This window comes from Anomaloglossus baeobatrachus, chromosome 4 (assembly GCF_048569485.1).
Source record: "Anomaloglossus baeobatrachus isolate aAnoBae1 chromosome 4, aAnoBae1.hap1, whole genome shotgun sequence".
NCBI classification, from domain to species: Eukaryota; Metazoa; Chordata; class Amphibia; order Anura; family Aromobatidae; genus Anomaloglossus; species Anomaloglossus baeobatrachus.
The window spans coordinates 464332754-464351811 of NC_134356.1; the positions used below are offsets into that span (position 1 = coordinate 464332754).

At 43.5% G+C, this 19058-nt stretch overlaps 1 protein-coding gene across 1 annotated transcript in view; it reads left to right on the forward strand.

The window, feature by feature from the left end:
* The window catches only part of BNIP2 (BCL2 interacting protein 2), a 61709-nt gene that overhangs the window by 33389 nt on the left and 9262 nt on the right, over positions 1 to 19058 (forward strand). The window contains exons 5-10 of the mRNA XM_075343642.1: positions 6488 to 6664; positions 13649 to 13751; positions 14450 to 14581; positions 14743 to 14829; positions 14928 to 15026; positions 16918 to 16953. Coding sequence (XP_075199757.1) covers positions 6488 to 6664; positions 13649 to 13751; positions 14450 to 14581; positions 14743 to 14829; positions 14928 to 15026; positions 16918 to 16953 — 634 coding nt within the window. The remainder of the gene's footprint in view (positions 1 to 6487; positions 6665 to 13648; positions 13752 to 14449; positions 14582 to 14742; positions 14830 to 14927; positions 15027 to 16917; positions 16954 to 19058) is intronic.

Sequence of the window (19058 nt, forward strand, 5' to 3'; positions counted from 1 at the left end):
ATATATATATATATATATATATATATATATATATATATATATATATATATATATATATATATATATATATATATATATATATATATATATATATATATATATATATATATATAAAATAATAATAATAATACATACCAGGGCTGTGGAGTTGGAGCTCATTTTGGTGGAGTCGGTATAAAATGCACCGGCTCCGACTCCTAAAATATATAATAAATTGGGGACAGGAGTGCAATGCAGAATGTGCTGAATATTTTACTAAATAATAACATTTAGTATAATGCTTATATTTAAGTGAAAAATTTATTGTAGTACAATGTGAACATCAGACATTTAATTGTTTTTATGATACAATAATCAAGATGTTTGGATAGAACATAAAATATTTATTGGAATACAACTTTAGAACACAAAAAACTAATAAATTGTAAATATGTAATATAATATATATATAATATAGTGTATATACACACACAAGATATATATGTAATCTACTGTATATTGCATAGTGTATTACATATTTACAATTTATTACAGTTTGTGTTCTAAAGTTGTATTCCAATAAATATAGTTTATGTTCTATCCAAATATCTTGATTATTGTATCATAAAAATTATTAAATGTCTGATGTTCACATTGTACTACAATACATTTTTCACTTAAATATAAGCATTATACTAAATGTTACTATTTTTAGTAAAATATTCAGCACATTCTGCATTGCACTAATGTCCCCAATTTATTATATATTGTCGGAATCGGTGCATTTTATATCGACTCCGACTCCACCAAAATGAACTCCAACTCTCCGACTCCAGAGCCCTGGTTCTTGTTAAGCCCAGAAGTGGCAGACCAAGAAAAAATATCAGAAAGGCAGAGAAGAAGAATGGTGAGAACAGTCAAGGACAATCCACAGACCACCTCCAAAGACCTGCAGCATCATCTTGCTGCAGATGGTGTCAATGTGCATCGGTCAACAATACAGCGCACGTTGCACAAGGAGAAGCTGTATGGGAGAGTGATGCGAAAGAAGCTGTTTCTGCAAGCACGCCACAAACAGTCACCTGAGGTATGCAAAAGCACATTTGGGCAAGCCAGTTACATTTTGGAAGAAGGTCCTGTGGACTAATGAAACAAAGATTGAGTTGTTTGGTCATACAAAAAGGCGTTATGCATGGAGGCAAAAAAACACGGCATTCCAAGAAAAGCACTTGCTACCCACAGTAAAATTTGGTGGAGGTTCCATCATGCTTTGGGGCTGTGTGGCCAATGCCGGCACCAGGAATATTGTTAAAGTTGAGGGTCGCATGGATTCAACTCAGTATCAGCAGATTCTTGACAATAATGTGCAAGAATCAGTGACGAAGTTGAAGTTCCGCAGGGGATGGATATTTCAGCAAGACAATGATCCAAAACACCGCTCCAAATCTACTCAGGCATTCATGCAGAGGAACAATTACAATGTTCTGGAAAGGCCATCCCAGTCCCCAGACCTGAATATCATTGAACATCTGTGGGATGATTTGAAGCGTGCTGTCCATGCTCGGCGACCATCAAACTTAAACTGAACTGGAATTGTTTTGTAAACAGGAATGGTCAAATATACCTTCATCCAGGATCCAGGAACTCATTAAAAGCTACAGGAAGCGACTAGAGGCTGTTATTTTTGCAAAAGGAGGATCTACAAAATATTAATGTCACTTTTATGTTGAGGTGCCCATACTTTTGCACCGGTCAAATTTAGTTTAAATGTGGATTGCACATTTTCTGTTAGTACAATAAACCTCATTTCAATCCAGAAATATTACTGTCCATCAGTTATTAGATATATGGAACTGAAATAGCTGTTGCAAAAACCCAAATTGTTATAAAGAAAAAAGGTTAACATTAAGGCTATGTTCACACACTGCGTTTTTTACCTGCGTTTTGGGTCCGTTTTTGCTGCAGAAATTTCTTGAGAAATTCTTGTAACCTTTCTGCAGACATTCCCCAGCAAAACCTATGGCAAAAAAAATTAGCTGTGCACACACTGCGTTTTTTTCTTAAGAAAATTCTTTCAGTAGATTTTCTTAAGAAAAAGAATGAGCATGTCACTTCTTTTCTGCAGCTAACTGCGTTTTTTGCCATAGATAATTGGCACAATAACGCAGGGAGCAACCAGCGGTAAAAACGCACCAAAAACGGACCGAAAACGCACCAAAAACGCACCGAAAACGCGGCAAAAACGCATGTGCGTTTTTGGTGCGTTTTTTAACACAGGTGCACTCTTAAGAAATTTCTTAAGAAAAATCATTTTTCTAGTGTGAACATAGCCTAATAGGTGTGCCCAAACTTATTCATATGACTGTAATACTGATTGACACCATCACTCCAGATGTCTCCAGCTCAACCTGAAGTTCTTAGAATACAGTGGAACCTCGCTTAACGAATAACCCAGTTAACGAGAATTTCGCTTAACAAGCAAAGCTTTCTGTAAATTTGTAACTCGGTTTACGAGAAAGCTTTGCTGTACGAGCAAAATACTTACCGCACACACTTCTGGTTCCGTACATCCACCGCGCTCTAACCCGCACTTGCAGGCCACACAAACACACACGCACATACAGTATTATGCTCCCCTTACCTTCCTTTCCACCGCCGGCCTCATGGTTCTTGTAGTTCCCCGGTACATCGCGACAAGGTAGGAATCCTCGCAGCAAACTACAAGACCCAGGAGACCGGCGATGGAATGGAAGGTAAGGTGAGCATAATATGTACATGTGCGTGTGTTTGTGTGTGTTTGTGTGTGTTTGTGCATGTGTGGAATGACACAATAGGGGACCAGGATGGGACATTTAACAAGTTGTGGAACGAATGGTCTGCATTGCAATGATTTTCTATGCGAAATCTTGCTTTGCTGAACGAGTAACTTGGTTAACAAGCACACTCCCAGAACTGATTGTTCTCGTTAACCAAGGATCCACTGTATTGTACGTGATTTATTTATTTTTTTGCCACATTTCTAACAAACTTTGGTTGCGTTCCGTCTTCAATATTCCTATCTACCACATCCTAGCAAGTTCTTGACATTTTCAGGAGTAGCAAGCTTATTGATAACGTGTTGAGATGTTGACGCCAAGGTCTTTTGAGATGATGTGCATTTACCAGCTTGATAATCTTTTGTGTGGTATCAGTTCACTCGATGATGGATCGTTTGCTCATTCATTGAGTGATCCTGTTTAGAGTACATACTTTATCATGAAATGAGCATTCCTAGGTACTTCCAGTGCACATCTGAAGCTGATAATGGCGCATTGTAAATGCATTTATAGGCCCGGAATCATCAAACTAGTTTCTCCAAAAGTCGCAAAACGTTTGTGCAATTCAGTCTTTTGGTGATTTCAATTTCTCCTAGCTCTGCCATAAAGCAGTTTTACTACACCCTTTATTTCAGGAAATTTTTTGCTCTCCTATTGTACTGACTAATGGTGTAGAGCACATCTGTATTATGCATTGGGTGGCTTGTCTGTTATAGTACTCATGCTGTTAATGGCTCCTCTCTGGCATGCCATGATACCATTAAGCAGCCCAATGTGTGCCCTTCATGTAAAGACACTGTAAAGGGGTTTCTTTCTATCTGTTTTTTTTTTATTTTCTATGCTGCTGTTTCCATTGCCGTGGAGGATAGTATACTTTAACAGCTAAGCCTTCGAAACAGGCAACTAACAGTAGGTCGTTTCCTCCTTGCTTTGTGGTAAGATCGCAGGCTTCTTGGTTTGCAGAAATCATGAAAACATAAAATGAATCATATGATCAGCCAATATACTGTGTAGCCTGTAATGGGATGCTTTATCAGTGTAAATACCTTGCTGTGATCTGGCGCATGTCCACTTGTTAATTCATATCTGATCGTTTGCTTGCCTGCTACACAGCACCATTAGTATGTCTTGTGCAATAAGCAGTTTATAGCTCCCGTGTGTGCAAGTAATCACTCTCTGCGAAAGGCCTCTGGAAACTGTAGGAACATGTACGTACAAATCCGGCAATGTTAAGTCCTTGAATTTGGAAGACAACACCATCAATATGTGATGTTAGATAATATTCCTAAAATATCAGTGATGTTTTCATATTGGATAAATGAAAATATTGGCCAAAGTAAAAGGGTTTTATATCTGAGACTGGTTATTAGGCCTAAGACACACGGCATGAAAATTGGAGTGAGTGGAATGCGATAAAATATCGCATTCCACTCGGACCAATGTTACTCTATGGGGCAGCACCCATGAGCGATCATTTTCTCAGCCCTAATCGGACTGAGAAAACAATCGCAGCATGCTGCAGGTGCATTGCGATCCTTTTTCTCTCGCACCCATTCAAGTCTATGGAGCGAGAGAAACATCGCTCTGCACTCACATTACACCGGTGTAATGAGCGTACAGAGCGAGAATGGCAATAGACGGCAACGGAGGAGAGAGAGAGAGAAAGAAATCCCTCCCTCTCCTCCTCAGCGCTGGCCCGCCTCTCCTCGGTGCCGGCCCGCCCCTCACAGCTGTGGTCCGATCACACGATCGGACCTCAGTCGCAATGACACTCGGCTCCTGCTGTGCTGCCAGCGTGAGCAGAGTGTCATGCGAGGATCGCAGTAGTCCCTGTGTGGCCCCGCCCTTAGGGTGCGTGTATATATATATACACAGAGTGCAATCCAATTTAAAAAAATCATCATTTAGGAAGCTGTGAATCGCCTGAGGATCAGTCGAAATGGCGCTCCAAGATTCAAATAGCGCTCTTTCCTTCTGAATTCTGCTGTGTTCCCAAAAAGTAGTTTTTCAACACATGTGGGGTACTGGAATACACAGGAGAAATTTCACCACAAAGTGTACAGTTGATTTTCTCCGATTACCCTTGTAAAATTTAAAAATGTGGGGCAAAAGCAACATTTGTGGGAGGAAAAAATTTTTAATTTTTTTCTTTTTTTCATATTCACAGCTCAATGTTCTGTGGGTTTAAGGTGCTCACAACACCTCTAAATATATTCTTTGTGTGTAGTTTAAAAAATGGGGTCACTTGTGGAGGAGTCCACCACTTATTTCAGCCAATTTTGCGCTCCACAAGTGATATAGCGCCCCTTCCCTTCCGGGACCTTCCATGCGCCCAAATAATAGTTTTCTGCCACATATGGGGGTATCAGTATGCTCAGGAAAAATTGCAAAACAAATTATAGGATCAATTTTCTCCTGTTACCCTTATGAAAGTGAAAAATCTGAGGCTAAATCTTTGTCTGAAAAAGAAACATTTTTTATTTTTTTCAATTCCGAGGTTTTCACAAATTAACATAAAAAAATTCAACCTAAGTCTACCACTAAGGCCTGTTTCACAAATCCGTGAAAAACACAGACGTTTGTCACTTACGTGTTAAAAAATGCATATGTCCCTCCGTGTGCCGTGATTCACGGCACATGTGGGTTCTACATGTGCTATCTGTGATCCATGATGGCACATGGTGATAAACTCACCTGTCCACGCTCCTGTTGTCCGTGGTGCTGAAGTCTCCCGGATGCTGTGTCTGGCCGCTATGTCTCTCACCTCTGCAGCTACTTCCAGGTCAGCTGTGCAGTGCATAAATGAATAGAAAATAATGAGCCGGCCTGGAAGCAGTAGAGAGCAGCGACCAGAGACCGCGTCACTGGAGAAGGTGAGTATAAAAAGCTTTTTATTTTCAATGTCCGTGTTTTTCTAGTATGTGTTTCACAGATCACACCATAGTGTGGTCCGTGGGACATCAGTAATGCCAGAAAAAAACAAACATACATGTCTCTGTGAGGAAATCACAAACACGCGTGTACGCTGCACAGAGACAAGGGCAGTGAAAAATCACTGATGTGTGTGCAGACCCATTGATTTTAATGGGTCTGCGTATGTTCGTGTTTCTGGTACGTATAAAAACTGTCACGTACATACCAGAATCACTGACGTCTGAAAGAACTTGACATGAAGTACAATGTGTCACGAAAAATAGCGTCAGAATCACAGGGATCCGTTAAAGCGGTCGAGTTATTGCCTCATGAAAGGTCAGAGTTGTGAAATTTGGCCCTGCCAGGAAGGTGAAAACCGGCTTCAGCAATAAGGGGTTAATGTGCACTCAATGCATTTGTGATGTCACTGTTCCTGTTTTATAGCACAAATACTAAAATATCAACAGGGTATCTCCACCACCGGATGCCACCATGAGATCTGCTGGTCACATCGTTCATAGTCGTTATAGACAGTGCAGTGTTGTCTTCCAAAGTCAATGCACTGTTCCTTACAAATGGTGTGCTGTGTATGAAGTGTATTACAAATTGTCGGTAATGTTTCATTTCAACACCGTAACCTCCAACCATGTTCCTGGTTATATGAAAAGAAACATTCTGGCAGACAGCATTGTTCCCAGAGACCAACCAGAAAGTGATTAAAGATCCTAGCACCTTATGTCTCTGGAAATGCGCACCTTCATTTTCTTCTGTTTTAATAGATGACCTTCCAAAACCAAAACCCGCTGATGTGCTTCCAAAAGGGTCAATCCCAGAGTACAGTGCTGCCGAGGAGAAGGAGGAGAGCAGACGATGGCGAATGTTCAGGATTGGAGAGCAGGATCATCGGGTGGATATGTCGGCCATCGAGCCCTACAAGAAAGTCATCAGCCATGGAGGTAACCTGGACAATGGTCTTCGTGTGGTTACCTGGCACTGGTATAATGGAGTCATCATGTTTCAAAGCTATAGCCGACGTTCTCACTGTTGTGAGGACAATGGGAACAGTACATATTTGTAGATATCTGTTACACAGAGAGATGGAGAATCCCTGCAATACCCTCCTTTAGTCACATAAAACCAAAAGTAGTAATCTATCTCCTGACATAACAAGACATGCTGGAGTCTGATCACTAGAATAAGGGTCACGCTGCTCCTCTTTTGACTCTTATTTTGGTCTTGGACATTTTCCATTTCAGAGCTTTGCCTTTGAGCTTTTCATTGACTTGAATGGGACTTTCTAAACTTTATGAAATGAGGAACGCAGAACATCTGGAAGTCTCCCACAGTGCTGTAAGGGCTGAACTTTCAGATGTTCGTGATTTTGTCGGCCAAGTGGTCTATGCAAAACCAGGGAGACATGTCTAATATTTATCTGTGTTAGATTAAATTCTAGAGTGAAAGCCTATGGGTCCATAAAGAAAAAAAATCAGATAGCACTTGGAAGCCATCCATGTGCTGTCCGTTTTTCACTGACGTCTGAATGAGGTCTATGAGTGACCTGAATGTACAGATCAATCCTTTTAGTCACTACAACATTTGACCAACTCCTAGCTTTGTGGATTGGAGCCTACAAATAGCTGTGGGTTATTTATACTTCCTCCTGACCTGCAAAGAGGCCGCAGTGTGTATATTCCAGGGGACGTCAAGAGTAGATACTCTCAGGGCAAACCTCAGACATCTCATCAGCTTCCCAAGCGAGGCTGTTTTACCAACATAGGGAGGGGATTTTTTTGTTCTTTCCCTATGTTGACATTTCTTCCGACATATGCATCCAACATGCACTCAAACGCAAGTGTCTAATTTATGCAAACTGAGCACATGAAAGACAGGTTTAACACCTCTAACATTCACGGATTCACAGTGTGTAATGTCCAGACCAGCCAATGGTGTCCCGAAATCACAACCTCATAGACATACAAGTGCAACTCAATAAATTAGAATATCAGCAAAAAAATTATTTATTTAAGTAATTCAATACAAAAAGTGAAACGCATATATTACCGTATATGCCGGCGTATAAGACGACTGGGCGTATAAGACGACCCCCAACTTCTGCCCTAAAAATATAGAATTTGGGATATACTCACTGTATAAGACTACCCCGCTCCCAAATGGAAAAAAGTCTGCTTTGATTGCAACATGTTAATTTTTAATTCCGCGAGAGCCGTACAATATGTTTTTAAAGGGCCATTGACAGATCAATCACTCCAATGTTCACTTAGTACAGCAAGGAATGCTCCTCCCTGCTGTATAAAGCCACAACTGGACTGAAACAATGGTACTACACTCTGCTACAAACAGACACACACAACTCTGCTACAAACAGACAAACACACACAACTCTGCTACAAACAGACAAACACACACAACTCTGCTACAAACAGACAAACACACACAACTCTGCTACATACAGACAAACACACACAACTCTGCTACATACAGACAAACACATACAACTCTGCTACATACAGACAAACACATACAACTCTGCTACATACAGACAAACACATACAACTCTGCTACATACAGACAAACACATACAACTCTGCTACATACAGACAAACACATACAACTCTGCTACATACAAACACACACAACTCTGCTACATACAGACAAACACATACAACTCTGCTACATACAGACAAACACATACAACTCTGCTACATACAGACAAACACATACAACTCTGCTACATACAGACAAATACACACAACTCTGCTGCTCTGTGGGGCCTGCACAGAGATCGCACAAGTCCCCCTGTGTTAGATATCTCCCCCATAGTGCTGCCCATGGTCCCTATAGATCGCACAAGTCCCCCTGTGTTAGATATCTCCCCCATAGTGCTGCCCATGGTCCCTATAGATCGCACAAGTCCCCCTGTGTTAGATATCGCCCCCATAGTGCTGCCCATGGTCCCTATAGATCGCACAAGTCCCCCTGTGTCAGATATGGCCCCTAGGCTGCTGCCCAAAGTAAAATAAAACCCTCTTTCCTTACCTCCTCCAGCGCTGAGCTCCCTCCTGTCTGGCTCCGTGCTTCTGTTCTTCCTCTTCCTGGTTCTCAGTGCGGTCATGTGATTGGCACAGCAGGCTGAGCTCTCTGCCTGCCTGATCACAGTGGAAGCAGGGACACGGGGAGAAACGCTGCAGGGGTAAGTAAAGCTTTTTTATTTTAGAATGAGCAGCAGCCTGGGGGCCAAATCTAACACAGGGGGGGCATGTGCGATCACACTGGGACGCAGGCTCATAGAATATGCACCGCTGCCCCAGCCCCTCACTGCGTGCGATTTCAGCACCATTGGAGATGGACAGCGGCTGTGCATATTATATGAGCGGGTGCAGGAGATCAAAGGCTGCAGCCCGCAGCGTTCCCCTGTGCTCCAGAGCTGCTGCCCCCACCTCCCCTGGACGCTGCAGTGTATATATATATATATATATATATATATATATATATACACACACACACCCCCCCCCCGTATATCCGGCGTATAAGACGACCCCCCACTGTAGCCATTATTTTAAGTGGGTAAAAAGTCGTCTTATACGCCAGTATATACGGTATATAGAGTCATTACACACAGAGTGATCTATTTCAAGTGTTTATTTTTGTTAATGTTGATGATTATGGCTTACAGCCAATGAAAACCCAAAAGTCATTATCTCCGAAAATTAGATTATATAAGACCAACTGAAAAATGATTTTTAACTCAGAAATGTTGGGGCCTACTGAAAAGTATGTACAGTAAATGCCTCAATACTTGGTCGGGGCTCCTTTTGCATGAATTACTGCATCAATGCGGCGTGGCATGGAGGCGATCAGCCTGTGGCACTGCTGAGGTGTTATGGAAACCCAGGTTGCTTTGATAGCAGCCTTCAGCTCGTCCGCATTGTTGGGTCTGGTGTCTCTCCTCTCCCTCTTGACAAAACCCCATAGATTCTCTATGGGATTTAGGTCAGTCAAGTTTGCTGACCAATCAAGCACAATGATACTGTGGTTATTAAACCAGGTATTGGTACTTTTGGCAGTGTGGACAGGGGCCAAGTCCTGCTGGAAAATGACATTTCTATCTCCTAAAGCTTGTCAGCAGAGGGAAGCAGTGCTCTAAAATTTCCTGGTAGACAGCTGCGCTGACTTTGGTCTTGATGAAACACAGTGGATCTACACCAGCAGATGACATGGCTCCCCAAACCATCACTAATTGTGGAAACTTCACACTAGACCTCAAGCAGCTTGGATTGTGGCCTCTCCACTCTTCCTCCAGACTCTGGGACCGCGATTTCCAAATGAAATGCAAAATGTACTTTCTTGTGAAAACAACACCTTGGACCACTGAGCAACAGTCCAGTTCTATTTTTCTTTTGCCCAGGTTAGACACTTCTGGCCTTGTTTATTGGTCATGAGTGGCTTAACACAAGGAATGAGACAGTTGTGGCCCATGTATTGGATATGTCAGTCCACTCCTTGTGAATCTCCCCGAAATTTTTGAATGACCTTTTGTTAACCATTCTATCAAGGCTACGGTTATTTCTGTTGCTTGTGCACCTTTTTCTACCACACTTTTTCCTTTCATTCAACTCTCCATTAATATGCTTGGATACAGCACTCTGTGAACAGCCAGCTTCTTTAGCAATGACCTTTTGTGGCTTACCCTCCTTGTGGAGTATGTCAGTGACTGCTTTCTGGACATCTGTCAAGTCGGCAGTCTTCCCCATGATTGTGTAGCCTACTTAACCAGACTAAGGGACCATTTTAATTGCTTAGGGAGCCTTTGCAGGTGTTTTGTGGTAATTATTCTAATTTTCTAAGATAATAACTTTTGAGTTTTCATTGGCTGTAAGCCATAATTAACATTAACAGAAATAAACACTTGAAATAGATCACTCCGTGTGTAATGACTAATATGCATTTCACTTTTTGTATTGAATTACTGACATAAATTAACTTTTTGATGATATTCTAGTTTATTCAGATGCACTTGTATATGACATTGTTGGGTTCAGGTCTGGAGAACTGCTGCTGGTCCGATCATCGCAGTGCAGTACACGCACGGACCGTGAAACTGGTATAAGAAATACGTGTGCACAGCATCCAGAGCCGCCACTAAACTGCATATTATGTGTATCCTAATGAAACGGCACACAGCCAAGAGATCATCAGCTTTTATGTATTCACATAAGAAGCTGTAGACGTTTGTACATGTGATCTCTTTACAGACCATTCACACCCTACAGGCACCTGTTTTTGCTAACTGACAGATTTATAGGATAGCAGCATGGACTTTTAAAGGGGTTGTCTAATAGTATAAATTGACAGCAGCAAATGTTTTTAAGAAAAAAAAACATTATTCCCCTGATGGACTGCAGCAATCCCCTGCTGGTAGGATGTAGTTTTGCTCCTGGGATGTTTGTATAGACTATTGGGTATTAGTATTATTGATTTAATATTGTCTTTATTGGGGGACATATTCATACATTAGAGCAACATATCAGTCTCATGATCGCTGGTCTAGACTGGGCTTTTGTTGTTGGGATGCAGACTTGTCAGACGGCTTGAATTTATTTTTAAAGAGGTACTTCAAATAGATAATCCTTCTACTGTCCCTGCCCTCATACACTATAAAGATGAGATGCACAGTGCAGCTCCATATCCTCATACTACCTGTAATTCAGTGTGATGCTGGAGCCGCTCTTCACTGCTCCCCCTCCCCTCTGGGACATAACATCACACATCAGGGAGCCTGCTGTTAGTGATGATAATGGGTGCTTCCCTGCAGTCTGAAAACAGGGGGCATGGTGGGGGGTGTAGCCTGCTCCATGCTGTTAGTAACAGCCAGCCCCCTGATAATAGCTGCTTATCCTGCAGGCCAAGAACAGGAGGCACACCACACCTCCACCATGCTCCTTCTCTCAGAACAGAATCAAATGATATGCTTCTGTTCTGTCCTGCAGGATAAGCAGCTATTGGAGCAGACCACGCCCCCTGTTCTCAACCTACAGGATGAACAGCTAAGGCTGCTATCACACTACGTTTTTTTAGCATGCGTCATGAACGTTTTTTTGCTGCAAAAGCGGATCCTGTTTTTGCAAAGAAAAACGCATGCAAAAGAATGTGTTATTTTGCAGGATCCTGTCACTTTAAGTTTATGGGCGGGCATTGGAGTTATGTGATCGAGGGTGAGGGGAACTGAACGTGAAAGACTGGGAGCCAACATCTGACAGCTGCGGAGGCTCGTAACCAAGGTAAACATCGGGTAACTTGCTTGGATACCTGATATTTACCTTGGCATCTGCAGCTGGTAGGAGCCGGGCTCCCTGCACACGTAACCAAGATAAACATTGGGTAACTAAGACCGCGGTTACCCGATGTGTACCTTGGTTACGAGCGTCCTCCGCTCTCAGGTGGGAGAGAGTAGAGAGAGGGAGGGAGGGGAGGGGAGGGCAGGGCAGGGCAGGGCAGGGCAGGGGAGGGGGAGAGGGACTTATCACGCGAGGCTGTTTTCTGGGCATGCTCAGTAGAGCAAGCAGGATCCTGTCTATCAGCATGCCAGCGTTCACATACGTTTGCGTGCAGTATAGTCAGGATCCAGCAATTTGCAGTATTTGGACGCAGCTCAAAAACGCTACAAGTAGCGTTTTTGAAAAAAGTTAAAAAAACTGCAACTCGCTGGATCCTTAGCATGGAGCAGGCCACGTCCTCACCACACCTTCTGTTCCCAGACTGCAGGGAAGCAGATATTATCAGGGGGCTGGCTGCTACTAACAGCATGGGGCAGGCCTCGTTCTCTGTTCTCTGCCTGCAGGATAAGCAGCTATTGTGAGGGGGCTGGCTGCTACTAACACCATGGAGCAGGCCTCATTCCCTGTTGTCTGCCTGCAGGATTAGCGGCTATTGTGAGGGGGGTGGCTGCTACTAACAGCATGGACCAGGTGACATTCCCCTTTTTCTGCCTGCAGGATAAGCGGCTATTGTGAGGGGGCTGGCTGCTACTAACAGCATGGAGCAGGCCTCATTCCCTGTTGTCTGCCTGCAGGATTAGCGGCTATTGTGAGGGGGGTGGCTGCTACTAACAGCATGGACCAGGTGACATTCCCCTTTTTCTGCCTGCAGGATAAGCGGCTATTGTGAGGGGGCTGGCTGCTACTAACACCATGGAGCAGGCCTCATTCCCTGTTGTCTGCCTGCAGGATTAGCGGCTATTGTGAGGGGACTGGCTGCTACTAACACCATGGAGCAGGCCTCATTCCCTGTTGTCTGCCTGCAGGATAAGCGGCTATTGTGAGGGGGCTGGCTGCTACTAACAGCATGGAGCAGCTCTCTGATGTAATGTCGCAGAGTGGAGGGAGAGCAGCTCCAGCGTCACAGTGAATTACACATGTTGTAAGGCTAATAGAACGGCTCCGTGCATCTCATCTTTCTAGAGTGAGGGCAGGGACAGTGGAAGAACTTGTTATCTCCCCAGTGTACCCCTTCAACTATAGCACCCGACAATTACTGGAAAAATCCAACATGGTGGAACAAATTGTCACCAAATATCTGGCATTGATTGTTATCAGTTATCATTCTTGTAAATAATAATAATCTGCTGATGGCTGGCAGACATGGTCTAAATTGGCCTTTCTGTCCGTCCTAAATAAAGTGTATGGCTAGTTTTGCTTTGATCTCCTGCACAGCCTCCAGGGCTCTCACCAAGGGGATGGTCTGCGGGCTCATGTGAAGGGTCACAATGTGCTGGAATGAGCAGTTGCACATCTATTACCCGCCGGCATTTTAACAATGTGCCAGGGATCTACTTTCTGAAATATGTTGTTACATGTATAGTATTAGACATATAAACCTGATCACAGGAAATATTTGTCCAATTTGTTCTATTCTGTTTTTAGGTTACTATGGTGATGGCCTGAACGCCATTATTGTGTTTGCTGTGTGTTTTATGCCGGACAGCAGCCAGCCGAACTATCGATATCTCATGGACAATCTCTTCAAGTAAGGATACGTGTGTGGGATAACGTGTAGATTATTATTATTATTATTATTATTATAGCGCCATTCATTCCATGGCGCTTTACAGTGAAAGAGGGTATACATACAACAATCATTAACAGTACAAAACAGACTGGTATAGGAGGAGAGAGGACCCTGCCCGCGAGAGCTCAGTGTCTATAGGGAATGGGTGATGGTACAATAGGTGAGGACAGAGCTGGTTGCGCAGTGGTCTACCGGACTGAGGGCTATTGTAGGTTGTAGGCTTGTTGAAAGAGATAGGTCTTGAGGTTCCTCTTGAAGCTTTCCACGGTAGGGGAGAGTCTGATATGATGTGGTAGAGCATTCCAGAGTATGGGGGAGGCACGGGAGAAATCTTGTACGCGATTGTGGGAAGAGGAGATAAGAGAAGAGTAGAGAAGGAGATCTTGTGATGATCAGAGGTTGCGTACAGATAGGTACCGGGAGACTAGGTCACAGATGTAAGGAGGAGACAGGTTGTGGATGGCTTTGTATGTCATGGTTAATGTTTTGAACTGTGTAGATGACTGATACCTCCCGGCTCCTCTATGTGGCCATGGACACCATGTGAAGGAACACTAGGATGTCACTGACCTCTTATACCCACATACAGCAGTGATACATTCTTCTGTGTAATGGTTTCTAGCAATGTAAAAGTCCCGGTGACGCTGTTTCCGCAGGTATGTTATTGGCACATTGGAAATGCTGGTTGCAGAGAACTACATGATAGTTTATTTAAATGGAGCCACAACCAGGAGAAAAATGCCAAGTCTTGGCTGGCTGCGAAAATGCTATCAGCAAATCGATAGACGGTGAGACTGATTTACAGTTGTTTCCTCTCTTTTATTATAATGATTTTAGCTTGTGAATATATTTGATATGCTCCCCCAGCAAATCCTGTGACACTCGTGTAAGTTTTTTTTTTTTTTTTTTTTTTTTTAAATAGCAATAACATAATTTTTCTTTTTTGAAGGCTACGGAAAAATCTGAAGTCTCTCATCATAGTCCATCCTTCTTGGTTTATCAGAACCTTGCTAGCTATCACCAAGCCTTTCATAAGGTAATGCCGCTTTATCCTTTTTTATGCCAGAATTTTGTTAGCTTTTCATTTTGCGTGCCCTCATTATTTCTTCTGCTTTTTGTTTCTCCATTCTTTAGTTCAAAATTCAGTCAGAAGATTAAGTATGTCTTCAGCCTGGTAGAACTAGCCGAGCTTATTCCTATGGAGTATGTCGTCATACCGGAGTGCATAAAGGAGTATGTACTATTTCTCTTTTTGGACTTTTAATGATCAAGTGTTTAATTCGCAGTGTTCCCCAATCTTTGGCTCACCGGATATTGCAAGAGTGTAACTCCCAGCAATGCGTAATGGCAATAGGTCTTCAGAGCATACTGGAAGTTGTAATTTTGCACAAACTGACGATGTTACACATTATGAGTATGTGTATTATGTGGTCTCTAGGTATATATTATCTATCTCCAACACATGGATACATTAAAGGTAGCCTGACAGCTGACTCATGTTACCCAAACCATGGGCAGCAGGAATCCCAGACCCTGGCCATGTTATTGCAGCTGTGCATACTTTGCTCTGAAATGCTGTGAAATTTCCCAGAAAAAGAGGCTAAAGCTGGTGTCACACTAAGCGACAACGACGTCGCTGTTACGTCACCATTTTCGGTGACGTAACAGCGACCTTGTAAGTCGCTGTTATGATCGCTGCTTAGCTGTCAAACACAGCAGAAGCAGCGATCATAACGTCGCTGTGCTGCATGTGCAGAGAGCAGGGAGCCGCGCTTAGCGCTGGCTCCTTGCTCTCCTAGGTACAGTACACATCGGGTTAATTAACCCGATGTGTGCTGCAGCTACATGTCACAGTGCAGAGAGCAAGGAGCCGTGCACACTGCTTAGCGCTGGCTCCTTGCTCTCCTTGCTACAGTATACATCGGGTTAATTACCCGATGCATACTGCAGCCACATGTCACAGTGCAGGAGCCGGCACTGGCAGCAAGAGCGGAGGCCGGTAACCAGCGTAAACATCGGGTAACTAGGGAAAGGTCTTCCCTTGGTTACCCGATGTTTACGCTGATTACAGCTTACCGCAGCTGCCAGTGCCGGCTCCTGATCGCTTCATTTCGTCGCTCTCTCGCTGTCACACACAGCGATGTGTGTGTCACAGCGGGAGAGTGACGACCAAAAAATGAAGCTGGACATTCAGCAACGACCGGCGACCTCACAGCAGGGGCCAGGTCGTTGCTGGATGTCACACACAGCGACAGCGACGGGACGTCGCTGCAACGTCACAGAAAATGGTGACGTAGCAGCGACGTCGTTGTCGTCGTCGTCGTTATGTGTGACACCAGCTTTAGAGAAGCCGGACAGGGACTGTGTGTCTCTGGTGAATAGTCCAAGGTTGTCCACCGCAGTCACCTATCTGTTTGTTATAAAGAGCTGGTTCAGAGAACCAGCCATGGTCCTGCATTGGACTAGTCATCCAAGTCACAGTCCCCAACTAGCCTTTAAGAGTAAGTTTTCTTTGACATGCGCAGAGGTTGAGCGAAACATACATGGCTGTAATAGCGCAGTCGGCATCTGATCCCTGTTGTTGGGGCAGCATGAATCTACAGGCAGGTTCCCTTTAAGTGCAGTGATAGTAGCACTTAATCTTATTTTAGCAGTGTCTTGTTTGCCCCCCTCCCTAGAACTGCACTTAATGCCTTTTTCTAGTATTCTCTAGTGAAAGTTTGGATTAGCTAACCTCTTTACTTATGCATCTTACTACACTAAAATCGATGATGGCCTGTGTCTTTCACTCTCGATTGTGACCGTGCCTGGTCAGTAGATCGCTTCCGCACACACCATCTACACGCAGGCTCTTTTATAACGTGTGGGTCATGTGTTATTTCGGTGACACTTTATAGTGTCATGCAGACACCCCATCACTGTCTGATTGACGTACTGCCAGTTCATCGTTGGTCCATGTAGAAAGAACTCTAGACTGCAGGTGATATGTCCTTCTAGCATAAAATGTAGGAAATATGGAAGCACCTAACTTTATGGTTTTGATTATTGTGCTGATTATTTCTCTGTCATATGCGTTATGTAGCCTTTGTTTCTGTTAACTGAATTCCGACTTTCTCCTACTAAGGTATGACGACGCAAAAAGTAAAAAGAAACACAAAAGGTATCTGCACACCTTCTGTGGGTTGCACCAAGACAAGTCCATCTGCTCTGCACAAACTAACCCTTCCCTTCTTGGTCGGCTTGGAGAATACAGTATAGCATTAGCGAATACAAACATGCACCTTATACGTAACCTTACATTGTACATAATAGTGCCTGGGATAAATGTATATCTAGTAACAAGATGGACCCTGTGGTCTTTTTCTGCCATCCAACTTCTAAACTATGTCAATAAATTCTGCTCACTTATGGTCCCAATAGCTATTCGGTGTGATGGAGACTAGCCTAAAGGAACGTCTGCCCATATATCAGCATGCCCATATATATTGCATGGCCTATTCTTTGCTGTCCTATGAATGCTCGTGGGCACACATGATAACAATGTATATATACAGTATATAACCAGTGCAATGTTTGTATTTGCCGTGCCGGACTGTTCAGGCTAACCCGTACACCAGAGCAGGGTATGCTCCTGATCCCTTCACTTCTCTCCCAGCTTTCATGCAGCCGTTCGGCGGAGACTTTCCAATCTGCATTATGTTCTCCTGCCTGTAATTGACATGCTGTTACCAAATTCCCCCAGCTTGCATGAGTCCATTATATTAATGAAATATCGGTGCATCATTTAATTGGAAGCGCAATCAGTTCCACTTTACTTTACATAAACGATTCATCTCAAGTGCTTTTAAGATAATTTCATTGTTCCATTTACTCACCACTTTTTATATGCATTTGTAGAGCCATACAATAGTTATTAAAGTGTTACCTTTTATCCATCTGTTAATTTGTGCAGAACACAATCACCACTAGGGGCAGCACAGCACATGTTACAGGCTTCTTAAAGGGATTCTCCAGGAATAGAAAAAAAAAACTAAATAAACTGTCAGTATAAATACAGTCCTAAACACTAATAATTATTAGAAATCTAATTAGCAAATCTCAAGTTTTGTGCCAAGAGCTAATTGCTGTAGAATTGAAATAGCCATCGCCTTGTTACAATGCCAGAAACTTGTGGTAGAATTTTCCGCCACCCACGGCATCTAAACTTCTAGGTCAGGTTTCTGTCAGGGTAAAAAGACCGCAGCCATTATAATTCTATTATGATTACCTTCCGAGACAAAATCAGCATGATTGGCTAATGAGTATTTCAGAATGTACTTGTAATGATATTTTCTTTAGTTAATCCTTTTTCTTTCACCAGAGCACCCCTTTATAAACACTTTAATGTTCACCCCAAATGGTAGAAACATCCTTAAAGTAGTTATTTGGGACTTAAGTGTAACTATCGTTTTAATTTTTAGCTAATAAATCAATACTACACCTGAAAATAAGCAACTTTGTAATATATATTATCAGAGCAATCTGCTTCTTTCTCTGGCAGAATTGATCAGTCATAATCAAACTTTTCAATTCTCAGGTAAAATCTGTATTAGATAGCAGAGGGAGGAGGGGATGAGCTCTGCCTCTAGCTCCTCCCTCTGCCTCTAGCTCTTTCCTCTGCCTCTAGCTCTTCCCTCTGCCTCTAGCTCCTCCCTCTGCCTCTAGCTCTTTCCTCTGCCTCTAGCTCTTCCCTCTGCCTCTAGCTCCTCCCTCTGCCTCTAGCTCTTCCCTCTGCCTCTAGCTCTTCCCTCTGCCGCTAGCTCTTCCCTCTGCCTCTAGCTCCTCCCTCTGCCGCTAGCTCTTCCCTCTGCCTCTAGCTCCTCCCTCTGCCTCTAGCTCTTCCCTCTGCCTCTAGCTCCTCCCTCTGCCTCTAGCTCTTCCCTCTGCCTCTAGCTCTTCCCTCTGCCTCTAGCTCCTCCCTCTGCCTCTAGCTCTTCCCTCTGCCTCTAGCTCCTCCCTCTGCCTCTAGCTCCTCCCTCTGCCTCTAGCTCTTCCCTCTGCCTCTAGCTCTTCCCTCTGCCTCTAGCTCTTCCCTCTGCCTCTAGCTCTTCCCTCTGCCTCTAGCTCTTCCCTCTGCCTCTAGCTCTTCCCTCTGCCTCTAGCTCCTCCCTCTGCCTCTAGCTCTTCCCTCTGCCTCTAGCTCCTCCCTCTGCCTCTAGCTCTTCCCTCTGCCTCTAGCTCTTCCCTCTGCCTCTAGCTCTTCCCTCTGCCTCTAGCTCTTCCCTC